The sequence below is a fragment of the Melitaea cinxia genome, chromosome 30 (assembly GCF_905220565.1).
Source record: "Melitaea cinxia chromosome 30, ilMelCinx1.1, whole genome shotgun sequence".
Classification (NCBI taxonomy): domain Eukaryota; kingdom Metazoa; phylum Arthropoda; class Insecta; order Lepidoptera; family Nymphalidae; genus Melitaea; species Melitaea cinxia.
The window spans coordinates 6,494,418-6,517,828 of NC_059423.1; the positions used below are offsets into that span (position 1 = coordinate 6,494,418).

A 23,411-nucleotide genomic window follows, 5' to 3' on the forward strand; every position below is an offset into this window, starting at 1 on the left:
TTTTGCTCATAAAACAAACAATTTGTAATCAAAAAAAATAATTTTTTGAACGTAGAAAACAGACTTGATCCTTCCAAAGTAACCAAATACCAACAACGGTTACCAAACTACTCCGTAAGTTATTTCAACTTGAAAATTTTCATAATAAACATCTAGCTAACAACTAATATAAAAAAATCTGTACACGTTCATTTATCACCAAATGTCTACACTTAACACTTTTATCACTTTCACTTAATCACATGTCACATGTACATGTAAAAACACTTCACTTCCTATTTTAAAAGGTTAGTTATTAATTAGAATCCTCGAAGGTTATGATTCAAATCTATCGTAGCATCACCGATTGTTAATTTTATCACTATTATATCCGCATGTCACGTGTACATGCAAGCACACGTTGGTCTCATCACTCGTGGGTGTAGAAGATTAGTTGTGGGTTCGAGTCGTCAGGGGACACTTCGAGTTGTACAAACTGTGGTGTCGTTCTGGCCGACTCGTACGCACCTCCTCCGTTTCTTGACAGTGAATTTCTTGATCTGAAATATTTAATTTGGATTTGAAAATTGCATGTTTTATTACATATAAACAAAGAGAAGTTTTAAATCTTATATATGAATAAAAGTGAGTTGCTAAATCTGTTGATAACAGCTTGAGAACAATCGAATCAATACTAGACAATTTTTTTGTTTATTTAAATAACTTTGTAAATGATTCATAGGATTGGAAAATAGAAAAAAAAAAATTGCTCAAAAAATTTGAAAAAGTTTAACTATTATTTCAACTTAACAAATTTGACAGTTTACAAGGTAGGAACATTGTTTGTCGGGGCAGCTACTAATGAAGAAATATATATATTTTTAAATAATATTTCACAACATCTGTTCGGTCAATTACCGAGCATTTAGGTGTTGCTCAGCAAAACAACATCGCAAATGCATGGAGCCACACTAAATAAACTAAGCCAACGCCGTGCATGTTACTTCAGTACATATTTCACCGTGTCTTTAATCAGATGTGCTCATTAACATTATTAACATTTAAATCCAATAAACATCTTGAACCCATAGTTCTTTCTAATTTTAACATTTAAACAAAAAACATTTCGCTAAAGCTCAGGCATCCTACATTGTGTTCCTTGTCTTTGACACAAAAATCTCGATCATTTTTTATCCATAGGTCGCTGGTTCAGATCCGGCTCGAAGGACCACACAAATTGAGTTATATCAGTCAGCTGTTATCTATAACAAGCAATAAGTCGCTCACCTTACGAACAGCCAACCGTGTGTGTATGTGTGTGGCAGATATAAAAAAGAATGACCTACTTAGCTTTGGCGTGTGTGAGTATGTGCGACTTGAGGTTGGTGCTCTGGGCGAACTTCTTGTTGCAGCTGTCGAAGGGACACACGTAGGGCCGGTCGCCCGTGTGGATGCGTACGTGGGTCCTGGGGACAAATTATTAATAATTCTTAATTTATTGATGAATATTAACCTTGGAATTAAATAAAAATATTTATTTCGCTACAAGGTGAACACATTCAGCAAGCATTCAGCCTGTATCAGCCCACTGCTGTGCATAGGTAATAGTTTAATCCACCACACTGCTGCACTGCGGGTTAGAGAATATGTTCCCCTAGTAATGATTGCTATCAGGTATTTATAATAAGAACCAGGACTGACGGCTTAACGTGCTCTCGAGGCACAGTGGGGTGACCCACAAGGATAGACATCCAAACCAGAAAGGACTATTCATACAAAGCGGTTACATACTTAACTAATAATGGCATAACATTTTATTTTTTATACTACTAAGATGGTAAACAATAGTACGGTCCGCCTGACGGTAGGCGGTCACCGTAACCTATAGACACCTGCAACACCAGAAGCATCGCATGCGTGTTGCCGACCCTATTTCTACTGTGTTCCGACCACTTTCACATGTTCTTTTTAACCGACTTCAAAAAAAGGAGGAGGATACTCAATTCGACCATATATATAGTTTTTTTTTAATGTGTGTAACTCCGTCGTTTATGAACCGATTTTGATAATTCTTTTTTTGTTGGAAAGGAGATATCCCTAGTTTGGTACCATGATAAGGAAATCAGGATCTGATGATGGGATCCCAGAGAAATCGAGGGAAACTCGAAAATCCGCATAACTTTTTACTGGGTGTACCGATTTTGATGATTTTTAATTTAATCGAAAGCCGATGTTTATCATGTGGTTACATTTAAATTTCATCGAGATCTGATTACAACTTTTGGAGTAATCTTTGATAATGCGTATTACTATTTTTTCGTCTACCTACGTTGTATTACTTGTCGATATAATTGAAGTCGGTTTTTCTTCGTTTGCTTGTAAACATAATTATTTTATATATTAATGAATATTTTTATACAATTAGGATGGCAAACAAGCGTACGATCCACTTGAAAGTCTATAGACACCGGCAATACCAGAAGTAAGCGCGTCCAGGAGCTCTCTTTACTCACACAGGAACACAAGACTAGTTGAGATCAGTATTATTTAGCTGTGATCTTCTGTAAGGTCGAGGTACTTCCCCAGTCGGGCCGCTCCAGATTTCAAGCAAGACATTACCTACTGTGCCGTACCTCGATACAAATGAATTAAAACTCACCTAAGGTTAAAATCAAGTGAGAACCTCTTCCCGCAGCCTTCGAAGGTACACTGGAAAGGTTTCTCTCCGGTGTGAACGAGTTGATGTCGTTTTAACTTCGAACTCTCTACGAATGCTTTACCTGTAATATACGATCAGTTTAAATTGTGCTCACACATTCTTATGCAGACAAAAACAATTTACAACATGGAGGTCTATGCAAGCATTTTTATATTTTTCTTTTTTTTTTTAAATCAATATCAAAAATAACTTTATTCAAATAAGCTTCAAGAGCATTTTTGAATCGTCATTTCACAAATTAAAATTTTAAAGTGATTATTATTTTCAAAAGTGAACCTACCATCGATAAGTAGCAAGTGTATAGAGTAATGGGCAAGTGTATAATGAGTGAACAAGTGTATAGTGAGTGAGCAAGTGTATAGTAAGTGAGCAAGTGTATAGTGAGTGAGCAAGTGTATAGTGAGTGAGCAAGTGTATAGTGAGTGAGCAAGTGTATAGTGAGTGAGCAAGTGTATAGTAAGTTAGCAAGTCTATAGTGAGTGAGCAAGTGTATAGTAAGTTAGCAAGTCTATAGTGAGTGAGCAAGTGTATAGTGAATGAGCAAGTGTATAATGAGTGAGCAAGTATATAGTGAGTGAACAAGTGTATAGTGAGTGAGCAAGTGTATAGTAAGTTAGCAAGTCTATAGTGAGTGAGCAAGTGTATAGTAAGTGAGCAAGTGTATAGTAAGTGAGCAAGTGTATAGTAAGTGAGCAAGTGTATAGTAAGTTAGCAAGTGTATAGTGAGTGAGCAAGTGTATAGTGAATGAGCAAGTGTATAATGAGTGAGCAAGTATATAATGAGTGAGCAAGTATATAGTGAGTGAGCAAGTGTATAGTAAGTGAGCAAATGTATAGTAAGTGCACGCACCGCACTCTGCGCAGACGTGAACCCGCGGCCCGTGCGTGTGCAGGTGCTTGCGCATCGCTGAGTTGTCGCGGAACATCTTCGAGCAGCCCTTATGCGGACACGCTGCAACAAATACACAATTATCTTTAGCACACACACGGTCGTCTGTTGTCTATTGTATGTAATAGCAATAAATAAATAATTATATATTTACACCCAGACGCGGACAGGAATCGAACCCACAACCCGCGGAACAGAGAGCAGGATAAGTACAAACTGGCCAACGGGCTAGTCGAATGTATGTTTATAGGTGTGCTGGAAGAAATCTCTTTTGGCGAGAAACTCATACGTGTCAATGACGAATATTTGTGTACAATTCTGTTCGTATAATAAATTGTTAAATAAATCTATCTGTAGCTCGAGTGTTCCACAGAACATTACTTGAGGACAGTATTATTTAGCTGTGGTGTGTGTGTGTGTTATCTTCTGTAAGGTCGAGGTACTGTCCCAGTCGGGTTGCTCCAAATTTTTGAGTATTTAATTTTATGCTGTGACTTCTACAGAATATTATATAATTACCGATGGTTCTATCTGATGACTCCGGTGAAGGTTTCTTCAATCTAATTTTATGTCCCGGACGAGCGAATTCGGCTAACTGCTTCGGATCAGAAAGATCTAAACCTGAAATATCAGAGAAAATTGATAGAAAAATATAATGAAAATAATAGGATGTACGCCGCGGTTTCACAGTCGTTAATTTGTTCAAAAAAAAAAAAAAACTACTAAAATAATATATAGTCTGTAGCCTTCCTCCGTAAATGGTCTATCCAACACAAAAATAATTTTCAATTCGAACCAGTTACTTAACACATTAACACATCCAAACTAGCAAACTCATCAGCTTTATCTATACAATAGTAAAGATTAAATAATTGTTTTTAATTTGATTTAATTCTAGAATGTAGTAATTCTTTTTATTTATTATATCACACATGGTCGTCTTTCCCTAATATAAGTGCTTGAGTTACAGTTAACAGCCGACTGTTATAACTAATTTTAGTTTTTTGATAAATATGCATAGAAATAATATATATAATTAAATATATAAATACAAATATTACACCCAGACTCAGGCAGGCAGGAATTGTAATCAGCGGGTTACAGAAAGGGGAATAGAAAGCAGGGCCACGACAAACTGCGGCAACAAGCTAGATAAGTTTGTGTATTATAATAATGTTAATTTCATTTAAACTTTTATCTTTCGGATACCATTATACATCAGACTGTTTTATCAGCAAGTGTTGAAAAATATCAAGATAAATTTGTCATAATGGGCTAGTCGAAAGGTTGATTACAAGCAATTAAGAATATAATCACAAATATATTTACCTGGCATTGTGTCATTTCCCAATACATTTTTTTTCCCAGTCATATACTCCGTATAGTCGGGGTCCGGCTCCGGGTTCGACCCATCATCTGTAATTATACAATAATAACTAATAAATCACTAACAATTTATTTTCATCTCAACCACTACAATAGTTAAACGACATACAAAGTAAACACGGTCATGGTAGTGCTATACATATGTCCACCTGATAGCAAGCGGTTAATGTAGCCTATAGACGCCTGCAACAACAGAAGCATCGCAAGCGCGTTGCCGATCCTATCCCCAATTCCCTCCAGGAGCTTTGGTCACCTTACTCCCCAAAATGAATACAACACTGCTTGAAAGCAGTATTATTTAGCTGTGAATGTGGTCTTCTGTAAGGTCGAGGTACATCCCCAGTCGGGCTGCTCTATATTTTGAACAGGATATTTCCTGCTGTGGCCTACCTCAATTGAATCGAGTAAGTCAAGTTGGCGCAATTCCCCTTAAGCTACTCTAGATATTAGGCAAGATATTTGCAGCTGTACCTCAATAAACATTAATTTCAACATACCGCAGTCCACTGCTGGACATAGGCCTTTACAAGTTTGCGCCAAAAATGGCACGAACTCATGTGTTTTGCCCATAGTCACCACGCTGGGTAGGCGGGTTGGTGACAGGAGGGCTGGCTTTGACGAACCGAAGACACTGCTGCCCGTCTTCGGAATGTGTATTTCAAAGCCAGCAGTTGTATGATTATCCCGCCATCTTTATAACTTCCAAGGTGGTAGTGGAACTGTGTTATCCCTTAGTCGCCTCTTACGACACCCACGGGAAGAGGGTGGTGGCTATATTCTTTACTGACGTAACCACACAGTAAGTCAACATTATTATACATTAATAAAAATCTCACCATCATCCTCTCCAGTGGCCCACATGGTGACGGAGAATTCTCCCTCCATAGTTTTGATCTGGACCTGTTTCTGCTCCCAGCGTCTCGCTGCTCTGCCCGTATTGCCTTCCATCAGACCCATCGGTACTTCACCTGGAAATATTTATTGGGGGTCGTCCATCAATCACGAGAAGCTCGAAAACGGTGGAGGGTGTCCGGAAAAACTACGGAATATCACAAGGAGTTGAGGGGAGAGGGGTATATTGTAATATCGAGTATATTTATTTTTCGTTGAACATGCGATTTCAAAAACGAAAACAACCAACAACAGCCTGCAACCTTGATGCTTCTCTAGAAATTTATATCACGATGTTTAAATTTCCAAAAGTTAATCAGTCATCTACACATTGTATTTATAGATAATATTCTAAAAAAAAAATTCATATTTGCAAAAAAAATTCACTTGATTTTTGGGTAAGGGGGAGAAGAGTAGAGTTAATACCCATATTGCATTATGCAATTTTTTTTAACACTAATCTAGCGTCTCACAGTCTTTATAGCAGAACTTGACGTTGGTTATCCAGGTGAATCTAACGCATGTTTGCTCACAAACGAAAAAAAAAGACTTCAACTACATCGACAAGTAATACGTAATTAGTCGATAAAAGAGTCAAATAAGCATTATGAGGGATAACTCAAGAAGCTTTCGGTTAAAAAAAAAGAATCCTCAAAATCGGTACAGGGTAATAAGTTATGATACACAAAAAAAACGATTGAGCTTTAACGAAACGTAACTCCCTCTCTTTCTATCTTTACTAACTTATATCTCCTTCTCAACTTTCGCTTTTCCCGATCACACTTGTCGTAACGATCTCGTCACGCATTCACCAGCTTACTCCCCAAGTCAAGCGCGCGTAAAGAAGTCTTTACTTCACAAACATATCAAACTTACCCATCGGCATTAAATGATGTATGCTGTTCGTGTTTGCGTTAACTCGGGTTCGGCCTCGACCCCTTCTGAAACAAAGTTATTCCTATTATTTTTCATTTTAACAAATCTATAGACGAACTTCACTTCAAAGTATAAAAAAAAAAAAATTAGAATATTTTTTGAAATTTCTGTTTACTTTTTTTTTTGTGAAAAGTCAGATTACTAAATGTATTATGTATACATATATTTACATATACTAGTAGTCGAAATTCGACCATAATTTAAAAAAAAAAACAATGAAAATAAAGTACTTAAAAAAAAAAAAAAATCAATTCGACTACAGACTGACAATCAACAAAACAGTATATCATGCGTGTCTTAGTTTATATATTTTTATGCAGTTAAAAAATATATTAGCATTCTGCACTCCTCTATATAAACTATAAGTGTACGAAATTTCATAGTCCTCCGTCCGCGCAATTTACATAAAAAGGGCTACAAAGTTTTTGCTTCACGTATTAATATATAGATAATATTATAATGACTAATTTTTTTTAAATCTATTAAAATGTCGTGTCACAGTGTTGGCTTGATCGATTTTTTTTTTTTGGTATATTTGAACTGAGGTCTGAGAATAGGTCATAGGATTTTTTAAAACCTAGGTGATAATGATGTCTCTATTCGTACGCCACAACCGTTCAAACAGGTCTTAAAATATATGTTATATTTTCGTAGTATCAGTTGAAGCAAACAAAAATTTAACAGTTGAATTACATTTTTTATTAAAATTTTAACCTCAATTTTTTTTTTACAATTTCACTATTATTGCATTAAAATAACTTACAATAACTTGTCATTTTAATAAATATAATAAATGCATTTAAAAAAAAACAACAGAAATTAAAACTTAGAGTAGGTAACAGTAACAAATAGCTAAATATTACGAGTCTAGACTTAACAGATTAAAAATATAAAATACTTTGAACTCATTATAATGAAACAAGTTTTTCCGATTTTATCTTGGTATATTAGTTTAAAACGTCCGACGTTTCGGATACTTCACAGCAACCATGGTCACAGGTGGACTTAATAACTCAATGGAAAAAATCTCATCAAACATGGACAAATGCAGACCAAATTCTCATACCATTTTATGATTTTTTTTTTTTTTTTTTATGGGGAAGTCGCGATATAATCCGAAAAAGTTGTTTCATTATAATGAATGAAATTCGCGTAAACATTAGAAAACAATACTTTGAACTTTTCTTTTAAGTTAGAATATTTTTATATTCCTTATGTTGTTTCTAATGTGCACTAAAGTATTAAATAAATAAATAAAATAAAACTTTCTGGCCGATCTGAAGAATTGTAAGTTAATAATTGTGTTTATTCTCAAACCAAAACATAATAACCGATTTCTATTCACATCGACAAATACGATGCACTTAAGAAGGAATCACTCGTAAACTAATCGTCAGATCACGATAAATTATGAAATCTTAGACCGCATTTTCACTTATCATCAGGTGAAATAGTGGTCAAACGCAAGCCTATCATTGCATGAAAAAAAAAAAAAAAAAGTGCATTTGGTCAAATAAAGAATTTATTATTATCATTACAGCGTTCGAATTTTAATATATTATATACATTTCTTCTGTGCGCGTATTTGTCACTGAACTCCTAAACGGCTGAACTGAATTTGAATTTTGTCCGTATTTCTATGGGTTCATGGACGGTTGAAACACACTTGCACCCGGCAGGTAGCTCTGCTATCGGTATGTCAGCAATCAAGTTGGGTAGCTGCATTCCGGGAAGGACGTCTGCCGGATACGCTAATATAAAAGTAATGATCGAACAGCCAGTAAAATGTTTAGAATTCCTAATGTGCGGGTAACACAAAAATAAAATCGTACAAAATAAATAAATATCTTTAACACACACACGGTCGTCTGTTCCTAAAGTAAGCAACTTAATACTTGTGTTATAGGTGACAGCCGACTGGTATAGCTACATGAAAATAAATGTATATTTACTACGGTTAGAAAAACATTATATGTTAAACCAGTATTTAGGTAAATATTTGGTATATTTACCATTGAGATCGTTCGCAAACGCAATGAAAAACAGACATCAATTACATCGACAAGTTACACAACGTAGGTCGACGAAAAAATAGTCAAGTAAATACGCATTATTAGATATAGCTCGAAATGTACTAGTCAGATCTCGATTAAATTTAAATGTGACATGACACGCACCACCTTTCGATTAAAACGAAAATCATAAAAATCAGTTCCACCCAGTCGAAAGTTCTGAGGTGACATACATAAAAGAGTACAATCGAATTGAGAACCACCTTCTTTTTTGGAAGTCGGTTAAAACACAGACTGGCCAAAAAGTTTCAAGTTCTACATTCACAAATTTTCTGTTACACTAAAATAAATATAAGGCAATTCTAAAGCTATTCCAAAACGGGATATTTGCAATGTTTTTTATTTTTATTTTGCGGAGACTCGTGAACGAGACATTCGTAGTTAATGTCGAAATATCGAAAATAAAAAAACATTGTAAATATCTCGTTTTGGAATAATTTTAGTAATAAAAGCCATGTTAATATATTTAATGAAACAACTTTTTTCGGATTTTATCGCGGTTTATTATTAACTTTTGATTCCCGACGTTTCGGATACTTTACAGCAACCATGGTCACGGGAGGAGGAGGATAATAAATCGCGATAAAATCCGAAAAAAGTTGTTTCATTAAATGAGTAAAATTCGCGTAAACATTAGAAAACACCATGTTAATATAATTTTTTTTAATATAAAGCAGTTTATGAACAAAAGGAATCACAGGAATTGACAACGATTAAATAAATACTAAAAAAAGTAATCTGTACCGCAGGAGAAAAAAAAAATCTTTATTCATAACAATAAAAATAAAATTAATTTTAAATTCGTCCTTTAAAACGTATAATTTCACAATATCGCTTTCGAACTAGCGAATAGTTAAGTAAATATCACTCACAGTAAGTTCCACGGGGGTATACCGTAGTTTTTCTCAAGGTTATTATTATTGACGTGACAATGTCTAATGAATCGATGAACGCCGGCTGCATGCACGAAAAAGGATGACTCATTGTAGCGTTACGCTCATTGTACGCTCGAGCTACAGCTATCTCTTTCCCACTCGATTGGCCTGTGCGTCCGACATGTTTTGTTATGACGTCACGTTATACTATCGTCCGTAATCAAACTTCACAGACAATCAATTTTTTTCTTATTGTAACTTGTATAAATTCTCTTCATTTCCCTTTATTCTGGACTATCATATAGTCAAAATGTCTGACCATTCCAAGGTTTTCATTTTTGAAGTTATACTTCTTTTGGTGTGTTAGAAAAAAATGATGAGAGTAATTTTTTACGATGCGCGCGCACACCGTCACAAAAAAACCGACACCCAGAAGTTAGCAACGCTAAGTTGGCTAGCCAATGAAGTATAACTTCTTACGTGCGTACATAAGTAAACACACTTTTTACAAGCATTGATAAAAAAGGAACAATGCTTTTTTCAATTTTTTTTTTTAAATATTAATCTCCTACTAATTGTCTTTTTTGGGCAAGTTCTGGATGCAGCTGGCCTGCCGCTGGGCCAGGTCCACCAGAGCCCTGATATCCCTCTGTTGTTCCTTGATAAATTCCACGAGTGTCCGTATCGAGTCTGTTTGTGTTCTAGAAGTTTCGGCTTGAATCCGTGACGCCTCGGCCATTATTAGAGCCGCATCCGCCAGCTTTGCTTCAGCCTCAACCCTCCGCCTCTCCAGCTTTATTAACTCAGGGCTTTTGTATAAACCTAAAACCAAAAATATAGGGTTGATACAAGCGAGAGACATTCAATTAATTATAGAATAGAATAGAATAAACTTTACTGCACACCACTCAGAAAATAAAATCTAAATAAGACATTTATTTACACATAGAGATAGTAATGTAAAAAGGCGGTCCTAAAGCAAAGTTTTCTGCCCTAACTTAACGATTCTCATAACATAAGCTAAGCTCCACTCAGATATTGGCAAATCCTTCAGGGAGCCAAAGTAAAATAAGAAGAAGAAGAAGAAGAAGAAGGCGGTCCTATCGCTTAGTAGCGATCTCTTCAAGACAACCTTTAGAAATAGGAAAATATGCATTGAAAAGGTAGCAGCGAAATCATCTGTATAATTTGTAAATAAAACATTATGCATGCAAACATGATGCATTTTCGTTCCCTACTCAAAAAATATAAAAAACACACTTCATACATACACATATACATATATACATACATACACATATATACATAAAATATCTAATAAGAAATAGAAGATAAAATAAGTAAAAGTGATGCAAATTGAAAATAATTGTGTTTGCAGGCAAACCGACTTCAATTACATCGACAAGTAATATAACGTAGGTAGATGAAAAAATAGTCAAGTAAATACGCATTATCAAAGATTACTCCAAAAGTTGTGATCAGATCTCGATGAAATTTAAATGTGACCACATGATAAACATCGGCTTTCGATTAAATTAAAAATTATCAAAATCGGTACACCCAGTAAAAAGTTATGCGGATTTTCGAGAGTTTCCTTAGATTTCTCTGGGATCCCATCATCGGATCCTGGTTTCCTTATCATGGTACCAAACTAGGGTTATCTCCTTTCCAACAATAAAGAATTATCAAAATCGGTTCATAAACGACGGAGTTATCTCCGAACATACACATATATATATATACGGTCGAATTGAGTTAGCGAAGTGAGATAGTACGCTTTAACTAACTTTTTATTTATTATAAATACTAGCTGACCCGGCGAACTTCGTATCGCCTAACAGTGACTTTTAAGTATTATCACAAATCTTTTGTATGGGAGTATAGAAAAGTGTTGTTTTTAGACTTTTTCAGGAAATTTAAATTTTTTTTTTTTTAGAATTTTTCTCTCCGTAAGAACCACCCTCGTACTTCAAGGAATATTTTTAAAAAAGAATTAGCGAAATCGGTCCAACCGTTCTCGAGTTTTGCGCTTAGCAACACATTCAGCGACTCATTTTTATATTATAGATTATATTGAGTAACTGACTCAGTTTGTAGCATCCCACTGCTGGGCATAGGCCTCTCCCTGTGTTTTTATCGTGTGGAAAGTATAGGCTATAAAACAACAGCCCATGACTTACTATATCAGCACCGTAAATATTGAAATTTAGTAAGTAACTTAAACAGCTTGGGACTGCTTATTCCATTTTGAAATAGCATTACAAGTAATTCTTTCATCATTGCAGTAGCCGAGCAATAGCAATAATTTTGCAATAACTGCATTGAAATTGCAATTTCGGTAACATCCAAACTCGTATGACCGTTGACAAGCAATTGAGTTAATGATATTAGAACCAGTTACGTTACTAATATTTCTGATGTTAACCTCAAAGCAAGAAGTAAGCAATACGATGACAGTCGATTGCAAGATTATTGGCAATTATTTTTAATTTATAGCGTACAACAGATATGTACATTAAGACTTGAAAATCGTGTACAGCTCGTGAATTCATTACGGTCTTAGATTAGAGGCTCTTCACCCGGTTTTTATCAAATTTTTTTTGGTCCAATCTACAATCTAAATACAGTTGACGCTACTATTCGTACTGGTGCTAAAAACTCTAGCTAAAAGCGCTTTAAAGCGCAGCTCTCAGCGTCACTACGTTATTACACATGATGTCACTCCACACACTTATATCGTAAGGAGAAAGTTCCAAATAAAACGATGCGTTTTGTTCTTGAGCAAAACGGATAGTTTTAGAATATAGGAACTGCATAAAGTACCACAATACTGTTAACTTACCATTACTACCCGCAATTTTACGTTTACGTTTTTTACGTAAGCTTGGCTGTACTCGTTGACTCTCTGCCCCTTAAAACAATATTTCAATTAAGAAAAATATTATTAACGTCTAAAATAAACAAGAAAAAAGTTTCGTCACTTTGTCCTATAGATGGCGTCACATTCAATATAATGTGACAATATATCGCCTGTAACCAGCGGACAGTTGAGGCACTTCTAATGATACCTCATTTGTCTAAATATGACAAGTGGTGTGGGAGATATGAGGGAACATACGAACATACTCCTTATCCGTGGTCGGGTGGAAACTAGACTGATTTAAAAGAGTTGAACCAAACAGTGTATAAATTTACTATATATATATATATATATATATAAACGAGCGTGCTTTAGACCACACTACTGAAATTAAACTTCTTTAGCTCCATCTAACTCATATCTCCCTCTCAACTTCCGTTCAGCTCGCCCGATCACACTTTTCGTAACGCATTCACCAGCTTCCCTCAACAACTCTCAATGATACATGCAAATATTTCTGTGGATTATACCGTTACTTTACTAGTGTCTATATAAATACCGGTGGCTTTAGTTTCCGTCACGGGTCCTTTAGATGGTCCGGGTTCTGATATTTCTGACGTAGCTGTAAATAAACGAAAGAGAAGTAAATAAAAATTACCTTTAATCAATTCGATTGCTCCTAAGTATACTGAGTCAACTAACAACTTTTGATAATTTAATTTTTTAAGATATTAATAACATTTACTTGATTTCCTATCTACCTATGTAACAAAAAAATAAAGTTATTAAAAGTAGAGTTGACTCAGTATACTTAGGAGCCATCGAATTGTTGCCAGTAAGAAATCGCTTACAGTGATAAGCTCACACATCGCACATTTATTTTCAATATTGTTAAATGTTACATTTACATATTGTTGTGAATTATGATTAGTGATGTTCTGGATATCCGTATCCGTGGATATCAGCAGGAGAAATGAGGTCCGTATCTGTCACTTTTCTCGTGGAGTTTTTACTAATTGTCAAATTCAATTGACAGGATAATATGGTGCATAACATATTACGATTGTGTGATTAAGTAGTATCACACTCATCACTTCAGCCTATCGCAGTCCACTGTTAGACATAGGCCTCTTTGTACTACCTCTACTTGTTTATAATTTGATACGTTTAATACAATATTTCAATTATTAAATTGTCTTAACTCTTGGTAATCGTTCTCAAGGTGTGGACTCCAGTCGGATCTGACACACACACACTTTTTTATTGTATTTTTTAATAGTAAATGAATAGTAATGAATTAATACATCACGCTAAAAAGTTTTAGACATTGCGTCACAAAAGCTAGGGGGAGGATAATGTGAATTATTTTATTATCAAAAATGGCATACAGTTTAATTAGGGATTTATTTATCTTGAAAAAAATGGCGTTATCATATTGTTTCTTTATGTTATATTTATATTGTTTGGTCTCTGCTGTTTATTCAAAAAAGAAACACCACAACTATGAGATAAAATATGCAGCAGTTATCACTAATTATATACATATATATTTTTAACGCTCAAAATACGGAGCAGCCCGACGGGGGTAGTACCTCGACCTTACAGAAGACTACAGCTAAATAATACTGTTTTCAAGCAATATTGTGTTCCTGTTGGTGAGTAAGGTGACCAGAGCTCCTGGGGGGATTGGGGATTGGGTCGGCAACGTGCTTGCGATGCTTCTGGTGTTGCAGGCGTCTATAAGCTACGGTAATCGCTTACCATCAGGTGAGCCGTTCGCTTGTTTGCCGACCTAGTGATATAAAAAAAAGAGGTCAGGGATCGTCCTTTATAACGTGACCTTATTCAGCTACTATTTAATCTCTTACCTCCCATTTGGTAATGTTTACCCCCGCCTCCCTTTCGAGCCTGACGTGATTAATGGACGAACCCTTGCATGTAATATATATACATATACAAGTAAGTTAATAATTTCAAATACACTTACAAACTCTACTAGTGCTTGTCTGGCCGTTCATCGAAGGCGTGTCAATTTGTATCGGATCTTTGATCATTATCTCTTTAACAGAATCCTTGTACTGTCTCTCTTTAACTGAAAACAGAAAAGGTTATTTTATTGTTGTCCTAATTTTATTTCAAAAACATCAATGATGGCATACAAGAGTATGGTCACCCTGATGGTAAGTGGATACCGCATGGGGCAACACCAGGACCCTACCCATACTCCCCCCGGGAGTTCTCTACTTCACTCACACGAACACAACATGGTTTGAAAGCAGTATGATTTAGCTGTGATCGTCTGTAAGGTCGAGGTACTGCTGCTCCAGATTTTGAGCGGAATATATCCCGCTATGCATTAGCTAGTTAAACTCTTTAGAGAACCTCTCATTCAGAGATACGACACTTTGTATATCTTGTGACGCTATCTTGATCGCTATTTGGATAACTGCTATAATATTTGTTTACTATATTATGTAAAATTATATGTATGCGGTGTTTACCTACATGAGCGGTGCATTTAGATAAGCGCAGTGTTATTATTATCAAAATAATGAATAATCATAAACCTTTTTGCAATGTCATTTGCAAAATAACCGCTCTGGTGTAGTGATATGAGTAGTCGCTTAAAACACCGGCGGTTTGCGTGTTCGATTCCCGACCGGGAGAAATATTTGTTTCCGGACTTGGTGTCTGACCTTGTGGGTCTCCCCACCATGTCTCGTAGAGCACATTAAACTATCAGTACCGGTTGTTATCATACACACCTGATAGCGATCGTTGCTCATAATATATATCCACCAACCCGCAATAGTAGAGCAGTGTGGTGGATTAAGCTGATTCTTCTACATGAATATGCCCAGCAGCAGGATGTTTAAATAAAAATATTATTGCAACACTTACCAGGTAAGAGTATTTTTTCTATTGCCTTAAAGTGATTATCCGTCTGCGTCGGAGGGTCGGGCTTTGGATCCAGGGAGGTGAGCGAGGCTATTGAGGCGATCGACTGAAATTTCTTTAAATATTAATCTCTCTTAAAGCGATAAGACAGATGTTATCATATACACCTGACAGCAGTCACTACTCATAAGGAAATTACCATCTACCTTAATCATAACTGTAAAATCATTCATTCTCCAGTGTTAGATAACTTACAGACATTCTCAAGCTATGCTTACCTAGCATTGCCAAGGAAAATAGGGAATGATTTATATATATATATCTATATGTATATATAGTAGCTGGCCTGGCGGACTTCGTACAGCCTTATTTTTTTGTGAACATAATAATTATTTATATCAAAATACAATATAGCCCTATCTTTCATGTTGGCTCAAACTGCACAACTGCCTTTAAAAAAAGTTGTCTTGGGATTGCTGAGGGATTAATTACTTATAAGCGATTTTTGTGTTTGCTGTTTATGTTTGTTTTTTAACTTACTAAACCTATTGCTGTTTATGTTTGTTTTTTAACTTACTAAACCTATTTTTAATTATACTCATCTGTATTTCAATTTGAAGATATAATATTTTAATAATACTAGTGTTAAATTTTTTTTTTGCATCTTGTGACAACTTAAAATGTTGCGCATTTAAGCTTAATTGTAGTACCTATAGTTTTTATATGAAAATTATAATGTAGCAACTACTGTCTGTCAAAATGAAATAAATAAATAAATAATAAATAAATGGTGTGCAAATTTGATTAAAATCGGTTAAGTAATTTAGGAGTCCATCACAGACGAACGACGTGACGCGTAATTTATATACTTCAAAGTAGGTAAATGTTTTTAAATGTGTTTAATGTTTGAAATGTAGTTATGGTGTATTACGACTAGCGACCTGCCTCCGCTTCGCACGAGTGATTTAACTATCTGTGTTTCTCCACTATATTATGCATGTATTATATACATATAAACCTTCCTCTGGAATCACTCTATTTACAAAAGAAAACCGCATCAAAATCCGTTACGTAGTTTTAAAGATGTAAGCATACAGACAGCGGGAAGCGACTTTGTTTTATACAATTGACTGACAATCACCGGTAACAATACTTACGAAAGGCATACGGTATTTGTTTTCACCGAACATGGATTCTTCGCCGATTATTTTTAATATTTTCCTGTCGACGTCTAGAAGATCATCTTTACTGTTAATACCCAATTCTCTTTTTCTCTTCGCTAGCCTCGTTTTACTTTTGTGTTTTATGTCCGCCCAGTACTGAAAAATAATAATAAAAATATAAACGTGACATTCAACGCCAAACTTGAAATTACTTCTGTTATCTGATTGTGAACAGGGTCCGCAGACACACAATACACAAAGACAAACGCCCAGATCACAACAACAATCTGTATGGCCGTTATAAATGTACGTTATGTGTGGGATCGAACCCGCGACCGCCAGCAACAGACATAAGCCAGTAAGTAATTTGACTATTGCGCTCATAAATTTTAGTTACATTTTCATGATTTTTTATGTACGTTTTCATAAAATTTTACAGAATGAGTGCAAACATGAATTTCAGAATTAATTCACATTTTTTTATTTTTCAATTTCACATTGGAACAATTTATTATATCAGTTTATGAATAGTAAGCAGGTAGGCTTAATTACATCATATTAGAGGTTACAAACACTGCTCTAAAGTGCTGTTGTGTTTCTGTGAGTAACGTAGCCGGAACTTATTAGTATTGGGTGTGGGGTCACCACCACCCTTGCAAAGATTCTCATGTTATATCCATTTACCAACAGACGTACTGAATGTTTGCTGTGTGGTTACGGCATTAAAGAATATAGCCTCTCTACCCGTGGGTGTCGTAAGAGACGACTAAGGGATAACACCTTGGAACTTAATAAGCCGACCGGTGGCGGGATAACCATCCAACCGCTAGCTTTGAAATACACAGGCCGAAGACGGGCAGCAGTTTCTTCGGTGCGACAAAGCCAGCCCTGCGGTCACCAACCCGCCTGCCCAGCGTGGTGACTATGGGCGACACAAGAGGTTGCGCCGTTCACGCAGTGGACTGCGATAGGCTGTGTGTGTACCGCTTGTTAGTCACCTTTATACCACAAAAAAAGTATTTACCCTATGATATATGTGAAACCTCACCCTTTTCCATCTATCAGCTGTTTTCTTCGATCCAGACCTTATAGAATTTAACTTTCTCGCGAGTAACTCCCATTGCTTATCCACATATTCTTTAGACCTCGCCCCGAGCCAGATTCCCTTGGCTAGGGTCGGATGCTGGGTTAGGAATTCTAGAAGCTTATCCAGTTGCTCATTGGACACTCGATTGCCCATTATAACACTGAAACAAGGGCCCTGATTCTATATGACATAAGAAATATCGTCACGATATCGCGCGTGCTCTTAACACGCCTACGTCACGCCTAGTCGAAAATACGCCTATTTTTTTTTTTTTTGTTTTTAGCGTGAAACGAGATTTGGATGTCATAACGAATCAGGGTTTAGTATATAGGTGATATTATATAATTACAAAATCGTAATAATTTTTAATATCAACCAATAAAATGTTTATTTTATTTGTACATTTCATAGAAAAACAAAAAGGTTTTACACTTACCTTGGTACAATTATTTTGACGTACACTTATTTGAGAAACGTAATTATTTCATGAAGCCGTTATTGCTAGTAAATCGTTTATTGAACCGCAACTAACGACAAATGACGTACGACTGTATGTTGACATACAGCGATCGCGCGATTATTGTGCAATTATCGCATATTGCTTGAATCTTAATAAATAAGGCCTACTGTTAGTCTGTTAGGACGTATTCTTCGTGAGGCCAATTTACTGTATTTTTGTAATTCCTTTTGTTAAATAACTACTTACGTTTTAATTTTGAAATATGTCATAACTCTTTGTAAAGGCTATGTGTTACCAATTAATATTATGATACATATATATATTTTTAAATTTAAAATTTTAAGTTACAACTTTATTACATAGACACAGAATATTCTTTTAAAAATATTCCGTCAGAAATCGAAATAATATCTCTGCACCTTTTACATCAGCCTGTACACTGTCAAAAAATTACACTTTTTCCAAGTCAAATTTTTTTAATTTTTCTTATATAATTTTAACTTTAAAATACATCAATAAATAAATTATTCTATGGATAGACATATTTATGGAAAATTTTAATTTTTGACAGTATACGGTAACGCTTATATAAACATTGTCTGACAACGTAAGCTAATGTCAAGCTTATTAAACAATATCGGTACCTGCTGGTCGAGGGGGGGGCGGGGTACACAGCATCGTAGGCGTTCTCAGTGTGTTGCTGCAACATCTCTTCTCCAGGCATACCGGGCAGGATAACCTCCTCGCTGCCCACTGAAATTTTATAATCTGTCAGCGAAGCCGACAAGGATTTATGAGATGATGGTGACATTTATGTACAAGAATGGATCAATTTCTTATTTTATGTTAAAATATCATAATTTTTCTTACTATGAAGAGACGTATCATAGGGACGGATGTTACATAAATAATCTGGTTCATCATTACAGCCTATACAGTCCACTGCTGGACATAGGTCTCCACAAGTTTACACCAAAAATAACGTGAACTCATGTGTTTTGCCCATAGTCACCACGCTGGGCAGGCGGGTTGGTAACAGCAGGGCTGACTTTGTCGCACCGAAGACGCTGCTGCCTGTCTTCGGCCTGTGTATTTCAAAGACAGCAGTTGGATGGTTATCCCGCCATCGGTCGGCTTCTTAAGTTCCAAGGTGGTTGTGGAACCTTGTTATACCTTAGTCGCCTCTTACGACACCCACGGGAAGAGAGGGGGTGGCTAAATTCTTTAGTGCCGTAGCCACACAGCACCTGGTTCATTCGCAAACAACAAAAAAAAAAAACAGAATTCAGATACTTTTTATTAGGGGTAACTCAAAAGTTATCCGTCTGATCTAACTCACATTTAAATGGGACCACATGAAACGCGCCAGGTTTCGAATGTGAAAAGAATCATCAAAATCGGTTTATTTAGTAGAAAGTTGAGATAACACACACATAAACTAAAATAAAAAAGCCAATCAAATTCAAACAATTTCATATTTTGAAGTGTGTTTAAGGCGGTCGGTTTGTAAGTTGGTTGCGGGCTATGAAAAATATATACAAGCGAAATGTAAATGAACTAAATAATATTGTTTCTAATATAAATGAACGTCTGAATCGTTTTTACTATTTTCATTCATTCCAGCTAAAAAGAATTTGTCTAACAATTTCTTGATACACTGAATATTTCAAAAATCAACCAACCTTCCTCTAAATGCTGCATCCCTATAACTTGCTCCTCGACCTCTTCATACTGATCGTCCGTTATGTACTCTTCATACTGTCCCGTTTCTATTTCTTCATACTGAAATTAAATTAATAAACTTTTTGTATTCTACAACAATTTTTTATATGAAATATAATAATATAAAAACCATTATTATTTATATGTAAAACAATACATGACTATAATACAGTTTTAATATTGAAGAAATTTTTATCTATCTTCCTAACTGCTGTTTTTGTTTCGTGTCCTATACCCAAAGGCTGTCTGGAAGAGATCGCTCTTTCAGCGATAAGACATTTTATGTTATTTTTTTGTTGTTGTTTCTTTTAATGGTGTACAATGAAGAGTATTATTATTATTATTATTATTATTATTATTATTAAAGTAAATGTCTCAAAATAGCTGTTATCCACGGTTTAAAAAACGCGCCTTGTATTCTACCTCGAAGGTGGTGAGGAAACAAGTGCATTGTCATAATGTAGTCGCTTCAGTGCTCTACTCCAAAAATGGTTAATTTTATAGAAAAAAGCAAGAAGCATTTTTTGTAGATAGTTATCATCATCATCATTCCAGCCTATTGCAGTCCACTGCTGGACATAGGCCTCCACAAGTTCGAGCCAAAAATGCGTGAATTCATGTGTGTTGCCCATAGTCACCTCGCTGGGCGGCGGGTTTGTGACCGCAGGGCTGGCTTTGTCGCACCGAAGGCGTCTTCGGCCTATGTGTTTCAAAGCCAGCGGTTGGATGGTTATCCCGCCATCGGTCGGCTTCTTAAGTTCCATTGTGGTAGTGGAACCTTGTTATCCCTTAGTCGCCTAATATATAGTAGATAATTATGAATTAAAATAATTAAATTAAAAATAATAAAAATTATAATAATTTAATTTCAATTTTTATAATGACCTCTATTGACCTCCGAGCTATAGGTCGCGAGATATTCACGAAAAACTAATTTTCGTGACCTTTTGACCTTTATAACTTTTTCAGCCGGCACAATATCAATATCGATTTTTCGCATCTCAACGCCGCAATAAAGGTGTATACAAGCTCAATTCAAGCTCACTAGGAATTGTTCCGCAGATTGGACTTTAAAATGCCTAAAATGACTGGACACATAGCTTAGAAATTCTACGTATTGTCTGTAGTTGAATTTAATGCCTCTGGCTTGTATCCATCTTCTTATAGTTCTTATTGTAGTATAATGTTTAAAAAAATTGTTAAAGATAGCAAAAAGTTTCAGAAAAATAAGGTTGTATATAACAAAAGTTATACTTTGTATGGTAAGTGTTTGGTACTGTATGTAACACTTATATTAAAATATTAACAATGAATATAATTTTTTAATTATATTTAAAGAACTTTATATATTCTGTGCTCGATAATTAAAAAAGGGGAAAATATAAACATATCTAAGTTCAATAAACTAATACATACATAATTTTAAACACCCACACACACATAAAAAAGGTATAATCATAACATAACAATACACTTTATTGTACACCAAAACAGAAATAATAGATATCAAGATTGATTTTAATATAGGTACAAAGGGCGGTCTTATCGCTGAAAAGCGATCTCTTCCAGACAACCAAGGGGCAGAGGGCATGGTATTGTGTTGGTATAAATGTATAAATTGTGATATACCATTGAAGTGAGACATAAACGTACACATATAAATGCATTGATACATATATACATATATAATTTATTCAATATCAAGAAAATTCTTATAGTCAGTGTTTTTAAAATAAGTAAGCGATTGTTTATGTCTAATATGCAAGGGTAGAGAATTTCAAAATTAAAAAATTGAAACAGTAAAAGGTTTATTATAAAAGGAAGAGGAGTGAGAGGGAATTTCTAGAAGTAAGCTATACTCAGAATGATTACTTCATTCGTGGGAATCACTAAGAAATTTAAGTCATCATTATCATCATCATTACAGCCTATACAGTCCACTGCTGGACATAGGCCTCCACAAGTTTACGCCAAAAATAACGTGAACTCATGTGTTTTGCCCATAGTCACCACGCTGGGCAGGCGGGTTGGTGACCGCAGTACTGGCTTTGTTGCACCAAGGACGCTGCTGCCCAACTTCGGCCTGTGTATTTCAAAGCCAGCAGTTGGATGGTTATCCCACCATCGGTCGGCTTCTTAAGTTCCAAGATGGTTGTGGAACCTTGTTATCCCTTAGTCGCCTCTTACGACACCCACGGGAAGAGAGGGGGTGGCTAAATTCTTTAAGAAATTTAAGTATAGATCATCATTGTACCTTAACACCGACTTGTTCATCCCCATCAATTTCTACCATTCCGCCGTGGGTCGCTATCTCCACTTCACACATAATCTCTTGATTCATCATTTTGAGGCCAGCTTCGCTATAATAAAACAAAAAACTTAATACATACAATGAAATATAGTTATAATAATTATTATGTCTCTATACCTTCTTAAACAATAATAACTATTTCAACAAAGAACAAAATTTTCGAATTTTTATAGTTCAAAAAAAAAATATTCATAAAATAGTATGTATATATTTGTAAGTGTTTTTCTAAAACTGGTCTTACGTTATCTGTTCGTCACTGTAGTGTTAAGAAAAAACTGTCACTTCTTGTTTACAGACATACTATTTGTATATGTCACTTTAATCCTTACAAATTATAACTTAATGTCTTGATTAAAACAGCGTTAGTTATTTTTAGAATGTATATTTTGCAATAACGGAAAAGAGTTGCAGTTTGTTTTCAAACGTCGATAAGAACTAATGGGCGTCGAAGGCTCGCTGAACTCGTTTTACCTCTAACTACAGTTGATATCACGTTACAAGACGTTAGACATGCGTAATTAATTTACATTATCCGTCCGTATACTCGTACGACCGGCTAATAAACTTACTAGAACAATTAAAACGTAGAATTTTAGACATAGGTAGACCTCCGTAGGCAGGTGCGCTCGAACCGCGACCGGCCGGGTAAACGGAACAATTTTTTTCACATAATTATATAAAACGACCACGCCAATGTATATCTAGATTGAAATTACGTTCTATGACCTTCGTTTTTATCGTTTCTAGATCACATCCCGAAGCGTAAATACATAGAAAATTAGAAACACTTGTTACAATGTGTCAAAAAGTATGATTGTTTTCAATAGAATTAGTTTACCTTTATTTAAGACTATAACAAAAGCTGCACGGCCCCCTGGAGACAAATATGGACTGCTGCGTAGGCACCGATTTTTTCCAGGCAATTTTAATTGCAATCAATGTCACACACTTTAGTGAAAAAAAGTTCGATAATAATTCCTTAAAAATATTTGAAATTTACGCGAAAATGTTTATAAAATATGTCCGACTAAACATGGCGTCCAAAGATGTCCGACCAATTTCAATATGGCGATGCAAAATGGACGCCCGTTCGGATCGCTGCTGAGACTTCGAAGAAAAAGCAGCAACACAAGAAACTTCAAAAAAAAGTTTTAATGATTGAT

At 35.4% G+C, this 23,411-nt stretch overlaps 1 protein-coding gene across 1 annotated transcript; it reads right to left on the reverse strand.

Annotated features, from left to right (window-relative positions):
- Positions 1 to 23,370, reverse strand: LOC123668268 (transcriptional repressor protein YY1-like). Its single transcript, XM_045602035.1, has 12 exons — positions 23,087 to 23,370; positions 22,192 to 22,297; positions 19,898 to 19,997; positions 18,860 to 18,983; positions 6,741 to 6,805; positions 5,810 to 5,941; positions 4,917 to 5,003; positions 4,107 to 4,208; positions 3,549 to 3,650; positions 2,639 to 2,759; positions 1,326 to 1,445; positions 1 to 539 (listed from the first exon to the last, which is right to left on the reverse strand). The coding sequence occupies exons 2-12, from the start codon at positions 22,279 to 22,281 to the stop codon at positions 410 to 412; spliced, it is 1,173 nt and encodes a 390-aa protein (XP_045457991.1). The 5' UTR covers positions 22,282 to 22,297; positions 23,087 to 23,370; the 3' UTR covers positions 1 to 409.
- Positions 23,371 to 23,411: the final 41 nt, after the last annotated feature.

Excerpts from the sequence above, each read along its gene's own strand:
- LOC123668268 (XM_045602035.1), bottom strand. The coding sequence starts at position 22,281 with ATGATGAATCAAGAGATTATGTGTGAAGTGGAGATAGCGACCCACGGC. Across the intron at positions 18,984-19,897 it reads GATGCAGCATTTAGAGGAAG|ATTATAAAATTTCAGTGGGC; the intron begins GTTGGTTGATTT and ends CTTCGCTGACAG. Across the intron at positions 2,760-3,548 it reads TCACGTCTGCGCAGAGTGCG|GTAAAGCATTCGTAGAGAGT; the intron begins GTGCGTGCACTT and ends CGTATATTACAG.